At 42.8% G+C, this 15,418-nt stretch overlaps 1 protein-coding gene across 1 annotated transcript; it reads left to right on the top strand.

The window, feature by feature from the left end:
- Nucleotides 1–10,767: 10,767 nt before the first annotated feature.
- Nucleotides 10,768–15,221, top strand: LOC121401150 (islet amyloid polypeptide-like). The gene is made up of 4 exons (XM_041585494.1): nucleotides 10,768–10,826; nucleotides 11,269–11,367; nucleotides 12,595–12,717; nucleotides 14,820–15,221. The coding sequence occupies exons 2-4, from the start codon at nucleotides 11,285–11,287 to the stop codon at nucleotides 14,968–14,970; spliced, it is 357 nt and encodes a 118-aa protein (XP_041441428.1). The 5' UTR covers nucleotides 10,768–10,826; nucleotides 11,269–11,284; the 3' UTR covers nucleotides 14,971–15,221.
- Nucleotides 15,222–15,418: the final 197 nt, after the last annotated feature.

The raw sequence follows: 15,418 nt of genomic DNA, 5'->3' as shown, positions 1-15,418 counted from the left end.
CTGTGTTACTTAAATCAAGATTATAGATATATAGAAACATTGGGGTAACAGTCACCCTGCTATAGTTCAGGGAAACCCAGGGGGTTCCAAATAAAACACTCCCCCAAATCCCCCCTAACTGACCTTCAGACTGGGGCCCCCTTAGCTTCAAAACAAGGTTACAAAATTTATTAAAACATTGGGGTGTCACCCTCCCTATATTCCAGGCGGGTTACCCAGGGTAAAAAAATCACTCACCCCAAATCCCCCCTAAGGCTTTCAACTGGGTAGCATAAAAAGTAATATTATAAAACATTGGGGGGTGTTCAAAACCCTCCTATAATTTCCAGCGGTCCCGGGTTTTAAAAAATTTTTTAAAACCTCAACCCCAAATCCTCCCCAAACTAAACCCTTCCAAAGACTGGGCCCCCTTAGCCAATATACCCAAGGGGTACCAAGGGAATCCCCCCATGAGAAAACATTGGAAAGGGTTAAACCCCCTTCCTTATTTCCAGGGGGGAAACCCCAGGGTAACCCAAAATAAAACCACTCACCCCAAAGCCTTCCCCTAACTGACTTTCAGACTGGGCCCCCCTTTTTTAGCCCCATAAAAAAAAGGTTTTACAAAAATATAAAACGTTGGGGTAACGGGTCACCCTCCCATATTCCAGGAAACCCAAAAGGGTACAAATAAGCACTCACCCCAAATCTCCCCCCTAAGTGACCTTCCAGACTGGGCCCCCCTTTTGCTTTTAACAAGGGTTATAAAATATATGGGAAAACATTGGGTGCCCACCCGGGCTATAGTTCAGGGTACCCAGGTACAAAAAAACACCCCCAAATTTCCCCCTTAACTGACCTTCAGACTGGGCCCCCTTAGCTTCAAACAAGGTTACAAAATAATAAAACAATTGGGGTGTCACCCTGCTATAGTTCCAGGGGTACCCAGGGACAAAAAACCCACTCACCCCAAATCTCCCCCTAACTGCCCCTTCAGACTGGGCCCCTTAGTTTCATTAACAAAGGTTACAGATATATGAAACATTGGGGGTCCCCGGGCTATAGTTCCAGGGTACCCAGGGTACAAATAAGACCCCACCCCAAATCTCCCCAACTGACCATCAACGGCCCCCTTAGCTTTAAAAACAAGGTTACAAATAATAGAAACATTGGGGTGTCCCCCCGCCTTTTAGTTCCAGGGAAACCCCAGGGCACAAAAACACTACCCCAAATCCCCCCCAAAACGGGGCCTTCAAACTGGGCCCCCTTAGTCAAACAAGGTTAAAAGATATATAAAAACATTTGGGGGGTAACATCACCCCTGTTATTCCGGGGTACCCGGGGTTACAAAAAAAAACATTTTCACCCCAAAACCCCCCCTAACTGACCTTCAGACGGGGCCCCCCTTTAGCTATAACAAAGGTTACAGATTTTATAGAAAAAATTGGGGTGTCCCCCCCTGCAAATTATTCCGGGTACCCAGGGTACAAAAAAAACATTGTGCTTTTGAAACCAAACCCCAATTTTTACTGATTGTCAGCCACAGGGTCAGTAGACACAGCCCCTGGACCAGACACACCTCCCCGCAAAAGTATAAATTCTATTAAAAAATGACTGGTGAAAAGGGGTTCGTTTTTGCCCCCTTCTCTTCTCTTCTCTCATAATGCAAATCATTGATTTTGGGAGGAGTTCCCCATTGAAAGTGTTAGATTATTTCATAAATTCACATTTGGTCCTGCCCACAAACTGACTGGCAGAACAATGGGACAGAAGAAATTTTCAACCAGTTTGTATAACCCCAAAAATAAATCAAGAAACATTGTCAGAAATATTTTGTGTTCATCTGATTATTTCTCAAAATTGTTTAGAGACACTGTAACAGCTCAACCTCCTCCCCGTGTCTACTGAGATACAATCCCACCCATCATAGACTTCTATTTCTACTGAGATACAATCCCACCCATCATGGACTTCTATTTCTACTGAGATACAATCCCACCCATCATGGACTTCTATTTTCACGAGATACAATCCACCCATCATAGACTTTATTTCTACTAGGGTACAATCCCACCCAAACAAAGATTCATTCTACTGAATATAATCCCATCATCATGACTTCTATTTCTACTGAGATATATCCCACCCTCAAAGACTTCTTTTCTACGGGGATACATCCCACCCTTTATGGATTTTTATTATCTACTGAATAAAAATCCACCCATTTTTGGGCTTCTATTTCTACGTGATATAATCCCACCCATCATGGACTTCTAGTTCTACTGAGATACAATCCCACCCAGCATGGCCTACAATTTCTACTGAGATACAATCCCACCCATCTTGGACTTCTATTTCTACTGAGATACAATCCCACCCATCAAAGACTTCTATTTCTACTGAGATACAATCCCACCCATCCCTGGGGGGCCTTTCTTTTTTCTACTGAGATACAATCCCACCCATCAAAGACTTCTATTTCTACTGAGATACAATCCCACCCATCATGAACTTCTATTTCTACTGAGATACAATCCCACCCATCATGGACTTCTATTTCTACTGAGATACAATCCCACACATCATGAACTTCTATTTCTACTGAGATACAATTCCACCCATCATGGACTTCTATTTCTACTGAGATACAATCCCACCCAGCATGGACTTCTATTTCTACTGAGATATAATCCCATCAATCATGGACTTCTATTTCTACTGAGATACAATCCCACCCAGCTTTTCCCTTTTCCATTTCTACTGAATTTTAATCCCACCAATAGGACTTCTATTTCAACTGAATATAATCCCCCCCAATCAGGGATTTCTATTTCTACCGAGTTTAAAAACCCCCACCCATAAATGGACTTCTATTTTTCTACTGAGTTTACAATTCCACCCGCTGGCCTCCCATTTTACTGAAGATACAATCCCCCCATAAATGGACTTCATTTCTACTAGAACAATCCCACCCATTATGGACTTCCATTTCTACTGAGATATAATCCCACCCATCATGGACTTTTATTTCTACTGAGATACAATCCCACCCATCATGGACTTTTATTTCTACTGAGATACAATCCCACCCATAAAAGACTTTTATTTCTACTGAGATACAACCCACCCTCATGAACTTTTTTTTTTTACTGAATTACAATCCCACCCATAAATGATTTTTATTTTACTAGATACAATCCCACCCATCATGGACTTTTATTTCTACTGAGATAAAATCCCACCCATCATGGACTTCTATTTCTACTGAGATACAATTCCACCCAGCATGGCCTCCCATTTCTACTGAGATACAATCCCACCCTCTTGGATTTTCTATTCCTATTGAATCAATCCCACCCTTTCCCATGGACTTCTTTTTACAAAGATACAATTCACCCGGGCCATGGCCTCCCATTTCTACTGAGATACAATCCCACCCATCTTGGACTTCTATTCCTACTGAGATACAATCCCACCCATCATAGACTTTTATTTCTACTGAGATACAATTCCACCTAGCATGGACTTCTATTTCTACTGAGATACAATCCCACCCATCTTGGACTTCTATTCCTACTGAGATACAATCCCACCCATCATGGACTTCTATTTCTACTGAGATACAATTCCACCAATCATGGACTTCTATTTCTACTGAGATACAATCCCACCCATTTGGTGAGACAAACTCCAACTCATGATGATCTCCCAATTGTCCCTTGGAAACCATCTGGCCCAGATTATTCTCTCCATATCTTCTGAGATAGAATCCCACCGATAAAAGACTTCCAATTTCTACTGAGATGGCCTTCAACCGAGCAAAGCCTCTTTATTGCCCCTGAGATAGAATACAAGGAAGCCTGGCTTCACCAACTCTACTGTGTAATGATATTACCCAGAAGAACGTCCCCAGTTCTAATGAGATCCAGTCCCACCATTGAAGTCTTGTAATGCTGAAGCCATGTAGAACCAGCCCAAGTTCCCTCACTGCAGCCAATGTTCTGATAGAGACACCGTGAGGCTCCAAGTCCCGGGATCTTAATTGCAGGAAAATTCGTTATCATTATTGGATTGTGGAGATTATAAACAGAATAAAATGATCTCAATCATCGTTAGAGCAAGAGAAGAGACAAGATACAGAGTCGCTCCTGTCTGGATATTGAGCAACTGATGGGAATTATATTCCTATTATTCAAATTGACATTCATTTCCCCACTGATTTTATGACGGATCTCAATGTGTTTGGGTCCCCCAAGCAACTAGATCTAATTTTGCACAACACATGAAATCATTCAAACGTCACTGAAAGTTAAAAACGACCAAAATGAAAGTGTTCTGGGACCTCACTGCCTATAACATAGTGATAAAGTTCATTTTCCCTCTAGAGTTGTTGCTCTTTGGTAAATACGGGCTGAGACAAAGAGGAAATATTTATATGTTTCATATATTTGTATATAGGGAATTTCTTCTGTATAATCCATACAATGATGTCCCATTCGTCAGTATCACAGGAACCTTCATATGAGCGCAGGGCATCCTTACTGTCACTACACTGGGGGTTGTGAGACAGCGACATCACTGCTAAATACACAGGGACAGAGCAGAACACGGACTTCTATTTATACCAACAAGTGGCCTCACGCCTGTCACCCCACATTCTATTCACTGGCAAATCTCTAGCACTTCTCCATATTACACTCACTCATTGTATATGGGATCTCTCTGTACAGACTGTGAGCAAACTTAGGGACTGTTCCTGCTGAATTGTGCTTAGTACAGGGAATACCTATGTACCATAGTTTTATGGGATCTCCCTGTACAGACTATGAGCAAACTTAGGGACTGTTCCTGCTGAATTGTGCTTAGTACTGGGAATACCTAATGTTACCATAGTTTTTATGGGATCTCTCTGTACAGACTATGAGCAAATTTAGGGACTGTTCCTGCTGAATTGTGCCTTAGTACAGGGAATACCTATGTACCATAGTTTTATGGGATTCCCTGTACAGACTATGAGCAAACTTAGGACTGTTCCTGCTGAATGTGCTTAGTACTGGAATACCTATGTACCATAGTTTTATGGGATCTCTCTGTACAGACTATGAGCAAACTTAGGGACTGTTCCTGCTGAATTTGCTTAGTACAGGGAAATACCTATGTACCATAGTTTTATGGGATCTCCCTTACAGATATGACAAACTTAGGACTTTTCCTGCTGAAATTGTGCTTAAGTACAAGAATACCTATGCTGCCATAGTTTTTATGGATCTCTCTCTGTACAGACTATGAGCAAACTTAGGGCTGTTCCTGCTGAATTGTGCTTAGTTACAGGGATAACCTATGTACCATAGTTTATGGATCTCTCTGTACAGACTATGAGCAAACTTAGGGACGTCCTGCTGAATTTGCTTAGTACAGAGAATACCTATGCTGCCATAGTTTTAGGGGATCTCTCTCTGTACAGGACTATGAGCAAACTTAGGGCTGTTCCTGCTGAATTGTGCTTAGTACAGGGAATACCTATGCTGCCAATTTTATGGATCTCTCTGCACAGAATATGAGCAAATTTAGGGACTGTTCCTGCTGAATTGTGCTTAGTACAGGGAAATACCTATACTGCCATTAGTTTATGGGATCTCTCTGTACAGACTTGAGCAAACTTAGGGACTTTCCTGCTGAATTGTGCTTAGTACAGGAATACCTATGCTGCCATAGTTTTTGGATCTCTCATGTACAGACTATGAGCAAACTTAGGGACTTTCCTGCTGAATTGTGCTTAGTTACAGGAATAACCTTGTACCATAGTTTTATGGGATCTCCCTGTACAGACTATGAGCAAACTTAGGGACTGTTCCTGCTGAATTTGCTTAGTACGGGAATACCTATGTACCATAGTTTTATGGGATCTCCCGTACAGACTATGAGCAAACTTAGGGACTGTTCCTGCTGAATTGTGCTTAGTACAGGAATACCTATGCTGCCATAGTTTTTATGGATCTCTCTCTGTACAGACTATGAGCAAACTTAGGGACTGTTCCTGCCTGAATTGTGCTTAGTACAGGGAATACCTATTACCATAGTTTTATGGGATCTCTCTGCACAGACTATAGCAAATTTAGGGGACTGTTCCTGCTGAATTGTGCTTAGTACAGGGAATACCTATGTGTCATAGTTTTATGGGATCTCTCTGTACAGACTATGAACAAACCTAGGGGACTGTTCCTGCTGAATTGCTTAGTACAGGAATTCCTAATGCTGCCATAGTTTTATGGGATCTCTCTCTGTACAGACTATGAGCAAACTTAGGGCTGTTCCTGCGAATTGTGCTTAGTACAGGGAAATACCTATGCTGCCATAGTTTATGGATCTCTACTGCACAGACTATGAGCAAATTTAGGACTGTTCCTGCTGAATTGTGCTTAGTACAGGAATACCTATACTGCCATAGTTTTATGGATCTCTCTGTACAACTATGAGCAAACTTAGGGACTGTTCCTGCTGAATTGTGCTTAGTACAGGATACCTATCTGCCATATTTTATGGATCTCTCTGTACAGGACTATGAGCAAACTTAGGGGACTGTTCCTGCTGAATTGTGCTTAGTACAGGAACCCTATGTACCATAGGTTTTATGGGATCTCTCTGTACAGACTATGAGCAAACTTAGGACTGTTCCTGCTGAATTGTGCTTAGTACTCGGGAATACCTATGTGCCATAGTTTTATGGGGTCTCTCTTACAACTATGAGCAAAACTTAGGGGACTGTTCCTGCTGAATTGTGCTTAGTACAGGAAAACCTATGATACCATAGTTTATGGGATCTCTCTGTACAGACTATGAGCAAACTTAGGGGACTGGTCCTGCTGAATTTGCTGAGTACAGGGAATACCTATGCTGCCATAGTTTTATAGGGATCTCTCTTGTACAGACTATAGAACAAACTTTTGGGACTGTTCCTGCTGAATTGTGCTTAGTACAGGGGATATCCTATGTCCATAGTTTTATGGATCTCTCTGTACAGACTATGAGCAAACTTAGGGACTGTTCCTGCTGAATTGTGCTTAGTACAGGGAATACCTATGCTGCCATTAGTTTTATGGGACTCTCTGTACAGACTATGAGCAAACTTAGGGGACTGTTCCTGCTGAATTGTGCTTAGTACAGGAAACCTATGACCATAGTTTTATGGGATCTCTCTGTACAGACTATGAGCAAACTTAGGGACTGTTCCTGCTGAATTGGTGCTTAGTACAGGGAATACTATGTACCATAGTTTTATGGATCTCTCTGTACAGACTATGAGCAAACTTAGGGGACTTCCTGCTGAATTGTGCTTAGTACAGGGAATACCTAGTACCATAGTTTTATGGATCTCTCTGTACAGACTATAGACAAACTTTAGGGGACTGTTCCTGCCTGAATTGTGCTTAGTACAGGGAATACCTATGCTGCCATAGTTTTATGGATCTCTCTGTACAGACAATGAGCAAACTTAGGACTGTTCCTGCTGAATTGTGCTTAGTACAGGAATACCTATGCTGTCATAGTTTTATGGGATCTCTCTGTACAGACTATGAGCAAACTTAGGGACTGTTCCTGCTGAATTGTGCTTAGTACATATTTTTCCCCAAAACTGCACTTTCTTTTATAGAAAAGTATATTTACAGAAAGGAAGACATTCAAATCAACTATAAAAGGACATAAGAGCTCAGAGCCAGGAACTGTATAGAAGTCCCATTACTGTGATTCACAAGTGATTATCTGCCGATTCCACATCAGCCTCATTAAACCTCTCACTTTCCTCTGGGAGCAACTTTATTCTCAACTTTCTTTTATGATTCATCTGCCATAAATTCCTTTTAGTTCACACGTAGAAAGAAAATGTTTCTCTCCCAGGAACTGTCTGATATGGAACAAGGGGGGACAGGGGGTCTGTGCAGATTAAAAACATTTTAATTGGTTAAAAGGAATCTGCCATCAATAACTACTTTGTGTAGCACTATATCAAGTTCTGCAACACCCAATGTTATTTCATTCCTCCCTTTGTATCAAAACAGGGGAGTGTATTTCCTGGTACTCGTGTGACTGTCTCTACTTCCTTTGCACGGGGAGGTTATTTCCTGTACTCATGTGACTGTCTCTACTTCCTTTGCACGGGGAGTGTATTTCCTGGTACTCGTGTAGACTGTCTCTACTTCCTTTGCACGAGGGAGTGTATTTCCTGGTACTCGTGTGACTGTCTCTACTTCCTTTACACGGGGGAGTGTATTTCCTGGTACTCATGTGACTGTGTCTACTTCCTTTGCACGGGGGAGTGTATTTCCTGGTACTTGTGTGACTGTCTCTACTTCCTTTGCACGGGGGAGTGTATTTCCTGGTACTCGTGTGACTGTCTCTACTTTCTCTGCTCGACACTCCCCTGTGCAAAGGAAGTAGAGACAGTCACACGAGTACCAGGAAATACACTCCCCCGTGCAAAGGAAGTAGAGACAGTCACACGAGTACCAGGAAATACACTCCCCGTGCAAAGGAAGTAGAGACAGTCACACGAGTACCAGGAAATACAATCTCCTGTGCAAAGGAAGTAGAGACAGTCACACGAGTACCAGGAAATACACTCCCCATGCAAAGGAAGTAGAGACAGTCACACGAGTACCAGGAAATACACTCCCCGTGCAAAGGAAGTAGAGACAGTCACACGAGTACCAGGAAATACAATCTCCTGTGCAAAGGAAGTAGAGACAGTCACACGAGTACCAGGAAATACACTCCCCATGCAAAGGAAGTAGAGACAGTCACACGAGTACAGGAAATACACTCCCCGTGCAAAGGAAGTAGAGACAGTCACACGAGTACCAGGAAATACACTCCCCGTGCAAAGGAAGTAGAGACAGTCACACGAGTACCAGGAAATACAATCTCCTGTGCAAAGGAAGTAGAGACAGTCACACGAGTACCAGGAAATACACTCCCCCGTGCAAAGGAAGTAGAGACAGTCACACGAGTACCAGGAAATACACTCCCCGTGCAAAGGAAGTAGAGACAGTCACACGAGTACCAGGAAATACCCCTCCCCCGTGCAAAGGAAATAGAGACAGTCACACGAGTACCAGGAAATACACTCCCCCGTGCAAAGGAAATAGAGACAGTCACACGAGTACCAGGAAATACACTCCCCCGTGCAAAGGAAATAGAGACAGTCACATGAGTACCAGGAAATACACTCCCCCGTGCAAAGGAAGTAGAGACAGTCACACGAGTACCAGGAAATACACTCCCCGTGCAAAGGAAGTAGAGACAGTCACACGAGTACCAGGAAATACAATCTCCTGTGCAAAGGAAGTAGAGACAGTCACACGAGTACCAGGAAATACACTCCCCCGTGCAAAGGAAGTAGAGACAGTCACACGAGTACCAGGAAATACACTCCCCGTGCAAAGGAAGTAGAGACAGTCACACGAGTATCAGGAAATACACTCCCCCGTGCAAAGGAAATAGAGACAGTCACACGAGTACCAGGAAATACACTCCCCCGTGCAAAGGAAAAGAGACAGTCACACGATACCAGAAATACACTCCCCCGTGCAAAGGAAATAGAGACAGTCACATGAGTACCAGGAAATACACTCCCCCGTGCAAAGGAAGTAGAGACAGTCACACGAGTACCAGGAAATACACTCCCCTGTGCAAAGGAAGTAGAGACAGTCACACGAGTACCAGGAAATACACTCCCCCGTGCAAAGGAAATAGAGACAGTCACACGAGTACCAGGAAATACACTCCCCCGTGCAAAGGAAATAGAGACAGTCACATGAGTACCAGGAAATACACTCCCCCGTGCAAAGGAAATAGAGACAGTCACATGAGTTCCAGGAAATATGTTGAACTAAATATAAATATGTGACACTGAAATCTACACTGTGGCGTAAAAACAAAGTGAAGAAGAAAAAACAATGGGGCAATTAGTGGTTGGAAATGCTCCAATTGAGGGCAAGTCTCTCAGAATACGCATTTCTTTAATGCGAGGAGCCATTTGCGCAGGCAGCAGCAGCAGCGTCGCATTTGTCTAATAAGACGAGTGTAAAAGCTGCAGATTTGTGTCATTAAAGTGATGGAAATGTCAGAGCCGAGAGCTGAGTGACAGGAGGCGGATCTTAAAGGGACAGACTTTAAAGGGAAAGTTGCCGGCTCTTTTATTAGAATTGGAATTGATTTGGAAGTATTTTATTTTTATTGTCCGTATTTCAGCTTCATTACAAAGGAAATCCTTATGTTTTATAAGATGAGTAACGGGAAGTGTATTAATAAGGGGTTCCCCCTGTCAGTAATTTACACTGGGGCAACACTGAGAAAAGGGGGTTCAGTGGGCCGCTGCGTGGGTTCCCTCTGGACTCTCTGATCTCATCCCCCAAAAACCTACAGGCAGGTCCTTTGTCTCCTGATGAAATTGTCCCTAATGAGAGTGACCTTAGATTGTAAGCTCCACTGTGACAGAACAGAATGAAGGATAATATTAATTTCCCCAGAAATAAAGCAGCCAATCCCTGGGCCACATTATTTCCCCCGACATCAGCCAATCAGAATGGCAGCAGCGCTTTATATATATATTGATATTCAATGAATGAAATGGTCTTGTTTCCCCCAATGTCCGTAGTTTTGTGCTGCTGGAACAGAAAGAGCAGCCCCCCCTCACTGGTCTGTGGATATGGGAGGGGGTCCTGATTGTGACGTCGACCCCCAGGCAGGTGTGACACTGGCTCTATATAAACTCAGTCACTCGGGGGTTACAGGGATTTACTCTGATGCACAAGAACCTCCAGACTTTCTTCCTCCAGCCCAGGACTCAGGTACCGACCCCCTATACACAATCTGGGGACCCCCTAATATTGCTCCAACGTTGCTCATTCCTTACACTTCATAGACACAGGGTTGGGCTGCAACAAGGAATCTGCCCCACCCAGGGGCATTTTATTACTCACCACTCACATAATGGGAATGTTGGGGGGATGCGGCTAATGTGGGGGGGACACACTAGTGGGGGAGGCTTTTCCCCTACAAAGGCAGAAAGTTGTGCAGCGCTTGGCAGCAATATGAATAGGGAAAAGCTACAGAATGAAACTAAAGGTCACAAGAGCTAGCAATCTACAGGTGTGAAGTGACTCCCCAGACTGATAGGGTCCCATTCTCACATGGGTCAGATTTAAGAGGAATTATTGGGTTAACCAGTTCTCCCTGTGACATATTGTGATCCTGGGACGTCTGTCTGACACTCCGTGTCTGTTCCTCCAGCAGATCATTCTGAGTAATGAGTCGCCCCCTGTACGTCCCACTGCTCCTCATTGTCCTGTCAGTGAGTGTGAGCTCCGGGGAGACGGCACCTATACACAGGTCAGTCATGCACCCATCTAATGTGACACTCTCTTCTCTCTCTCTCTCTCTCTTAATCCCTCTCTTGCACACTCTCCCTGTCTCTCGCTGTCTCTCATTCTCTCTCTTTGTCTTTCTCTCTCTCTCCCTCCCTCTTTCTCTATCTCTTACTGTCTCTCACTGTCTCTCTCTCTCTTTCTCTTTCCCTCTATCTCCCTTGCACACTCTCTCTCTCTCTCTCTCTCTCTCTCCCTCTCTCTCACTGTCTCTCATTCTCTCTCTTACTGTCTCTCTCTCCCTCTTTATTTCTCTATTACTGTCTTTCTCTCTCTCTCTCTCTTACTCTCTCTCTCTCTCTCTCTTACTGTCTCTCTCTCTCTCTCCCTTTCTTACACACTGTCTCTCTCTGACTGCATCTCTGTCTTTCCCTGTCTCTCTCTCTCTCTCTTTTTCTCTCTCTCTTCCACTCTGCCTCTCTCTATCTCTCTGTTTCTCTCTCCCTCTTTTTCTCTCTCCCACACTCACTCTCTCTCACTCTCTCTCTCACTGTCTCTCATTCTCTCTCTTACTGTCTCTCTCTCTCCCTCTTTCTTTCTTTCTTTCTTTCTTTCTTTCTTTCTTTCTTTCTTTCTTTCGTTCTTTCTTTCTTACTTACTGTCTCTCTCTCTCTATCTCTCTCTCACTGTCTCTCTCCCTCTTTAACTGTCTCTTTCTTTCCCCCTGCCTTTCCCTCTTACAGTCTTTTTCTCTCTCCCCCCCTCTCTCTCACTTTCTCTCTCTTTCACACTGTCTCTCTCTGACTGTATCTCTATCTTTCCCCGTCTCTCTCTTTCTGCCTCTTTTTCTCTCTCTCCCACTCTCTCACTGTCTCTCTCTCTTTTTCTCTCTCTCTTCCACACTCACTCTCTCTCTCTCATTCTCTCTTTCTTTCTCTTTTCCACTATCCCTCTCTCTCTATTTCACACTCTTTCTCCTTCTCTCTCTCTCCTTCTCTTTCACACTCTATCTCTCTCTCTCTCTTTTTCTCTCTCAAATCATATCAAATCAAATCAAATCTCCCTCTCTCTCTCTCTCTCTCTCTCTCTCTCTCTCACTCCATCTCTTTTTCTCTATTTCTCTCCCACGCTCCCTCTCTCTCACTGTCTCTCTCACTGTCTTTCTCTCTCTCTCCCTCTCTCACACTGTCTCTTTCTCTCTAGTGTGAGTTTCCTAATATAAAGCACCCACTGTCTCTTATCCCGTGCCCAGACTCAAGTCTTCTGATGTCTCAGGCTGGACGTTGCCGAGGGGTTGGATTTCACTACAGAGCAGACACCTGCTGTTGCGACTCATGAATGAAATGTCACAGCTGGAGGGCAGCAGACAGAAGGGGTAAGTGACTTTGGATATGACCTGGTACTGGTTCCTTTCTTACACTTGTCTCCCATCACTGGGGGCAGAGAGGAAGGGGCGCAAGTCTTTGGGCTGAACAAACAGATAAAGAAATTGGGGTGAAGCCTTGTAATTGTCCTGGGGAGCTTGGGGGGCTCATATGAGAAGTGGGGTTCATGTAATTCATTGCTGGAATACGACATTACCCAAAGAGACCCCCAAAAACAGGCTTCACCCAGTGATTGAATCAGTTCCCATCCGCCACATTGTAACACACAGAACCTTGATGCAATTTGTCCCATTTATTAACTAACGACGCTGATAATATTAATGAGATTAACCCCATCAGCACAAACTGTTATCTCGATTGTTATTGAGAATTGTCCTAATGACTTTCATGCCTTGTGCAACTTTCGCGATGTTGCAACATGAATCGATACAGTTTGACTTTAGCTACCGACGTGGCAATGGCGAGGTGTTGTCCCAAGAGCTAACGATCACTTTGTATCAGAAATGTCGCACTCATTCTACTGCTTCTGACCTGGGCGGTCACTATAGTTTTACTTCTCCTTGACAAAAAAGTATCAGTTGCCCTTTTCTGCCTTTAATTTTATTTATTTTTTATTTTTTAATGATGCTGATAATGAAAAATTGTTCTCTATAATCAGAGATCCTGCCTGGTTTTTTTTTTTTCCTTTTCAAATATTTTTATTCATTTTCATGATAGAAAACAAGCGATTAGGAATACGAGAACGAAACATACAATAAGCCAATGAAATAGAAATCATAACAAAAATCACAATGATAGAACTGATATCAAAATCAGGAATCAATAACACTGAGATCATAGAATCAATAGGCTAAAACGCAATAATAAATTATTATCAATCTATGGAACATTTAAGAAAATTGTTGAATTTAATTTGAAATATTTGAAAGAAAATTTTCCATTTAGAACTTAAAGCGATGACGTCTACTTTCAGTTCTATAAGTAATTGCCTCATTAGTGAAGAGACTCAATTAACTCAATTAAAACCTCATTTAAGGACGGTAAAGATTTTTGCTGTTGATTTGCTGTTAAAGTCCATATTGTTCCATAAATTGGACTGAATGGATCTGACGTTAATATCCAAATTGATACATTTGTTGAAAAAGGAAGTTAAAGAGGAAGTACAAGGAAGTAACGTTTCCTTTATGTCAAATCTATTAAACCAATGAAATGTCCTGAAATATTGAATTTCTAATGAGTATTTTAAACACCCCCCATTAGTATTGTAAAGTGAATGTGACTTTAATAGAACAATGAAGGTGTTTCCTATTCAATCCCTGGCAATTAATAGCAGGTTTAACGACATAATTAGTGTAATGAGCTCTAATGGGAGTGAAATCTATTCTCCTGAATGTGGGGATGTGTTAAAGAACATGTTATGGGAAGATCAATGATGTTTAATTCAATGATTATAAATATACAAATGAATTGTCAAACGACTTTTCGGGTGGGACGCAAGTGTTAGAGCTCTAAGGGGCACTTTTCTAAATTTAAAGAGGTTCCCTCTTATGCAGTTTCGGGGGACTGCACCCCATGAGAGCAGTGACCAGTGATGGGTGAATTTATTCGAAAGGCGGGAATTCACGGGAAATTCCGGCAATTCGCGAAACTGCCACGCCGTTTCGCAAATTTTTCGCTGTTTCGCAAATTTCACGGCAAATTCACAAATTTTTTGGGCCCATATTCGCCCATCACTAGCAGTGACAGGAGCCTCTCAGTGGGGCTCATTTATCAACAGTGGGCAAATTTGCCCATGGGCAGTTACCTATAGCAACCAATCAGTGATCAGTTTTTTGAAGCCAGCTGCAAGTAGAACGACGAATGCAGCAATTTAATTGGTTGCCATGGGTTACTGCCCATGTGCAAATTTGCCCAGTGTTGATAAATGACCCCCAGTGACTCAAATGAAATGGACTCTGTTATTCAGAGACATAATGGGTGACACTAATGTCTCGGTGGGTGGAAAGATTAACCCCTCCCATGCTGATATGATATGAAATCTCTCACTTTTTAGCTTTTTTAAAATCATTTTTGTGCTTTTTGTTGTATTTAGACACCGTCTAGAGAAGAGAAAGTGCAACACGGCGACGTGTGTGACCCAGCGTCTGGCCGACTTCTTGGTTCGATCCAACAACAACATCGGCGCCATTTATTCACCGACCAACGTGGGGTCCTACACTTACGGCAAAAGGGACCTTTCTTAGCAGGGAGCCCCCCATGAATCTGTTCCATTCAGTCATTAATCTCATCCTCCTGTAACTGGGACAGTGCCTTGTGCCTCCTCATTAACCCTTTCAGTCCGGGGTGGGGGGAAAACTGCTGCACAAAGTACACGGTGGGAAAGGAACGACTCCGACAGGACGAAATGTTGAAAACATGAAATATATAAAATGATTTGACTGCAGAAATAAACTCTTCGCAAGGTTTTTGTTTATTAAAATGTTTGGAAATACAAGAGTTCTCTCTTCCTCTTCCTCTAGATACTTCCCTCTTCCCCAAATTTATATGTCTGTCCCCTTCCAGTGAAACCCGAGGTAATTAAATAACATATAGATATAGGGTACAATTGCTGAGTTTTTACTAGTTTTTTGAGAACTGTGAGGATTCTGTTTACTGGTACACAGGTAACTTTCTCTAATTCCTTTGCACGGG

This window comes from Xenopus laevis, chromosome 3L, assembly GCF_017654675.1.
Source record: "Xenopus laevis strain J_2021 chromosome 3L, Xenopus_laevis_v10.1, whole genome shotgun sequence".
NCBI classification, from domain to species: domain Eukaryota; kingdom Metazoa; phylum Chordata; class Amphibia; order Anura; family Pipidae; genus Xenopus; species Xenopus laevis.
The sequence above is the reverse complement of the archived record's forward strand: the minus strand, read 5'-3'. Positions and strand labels throughout refer to the sequence as shown.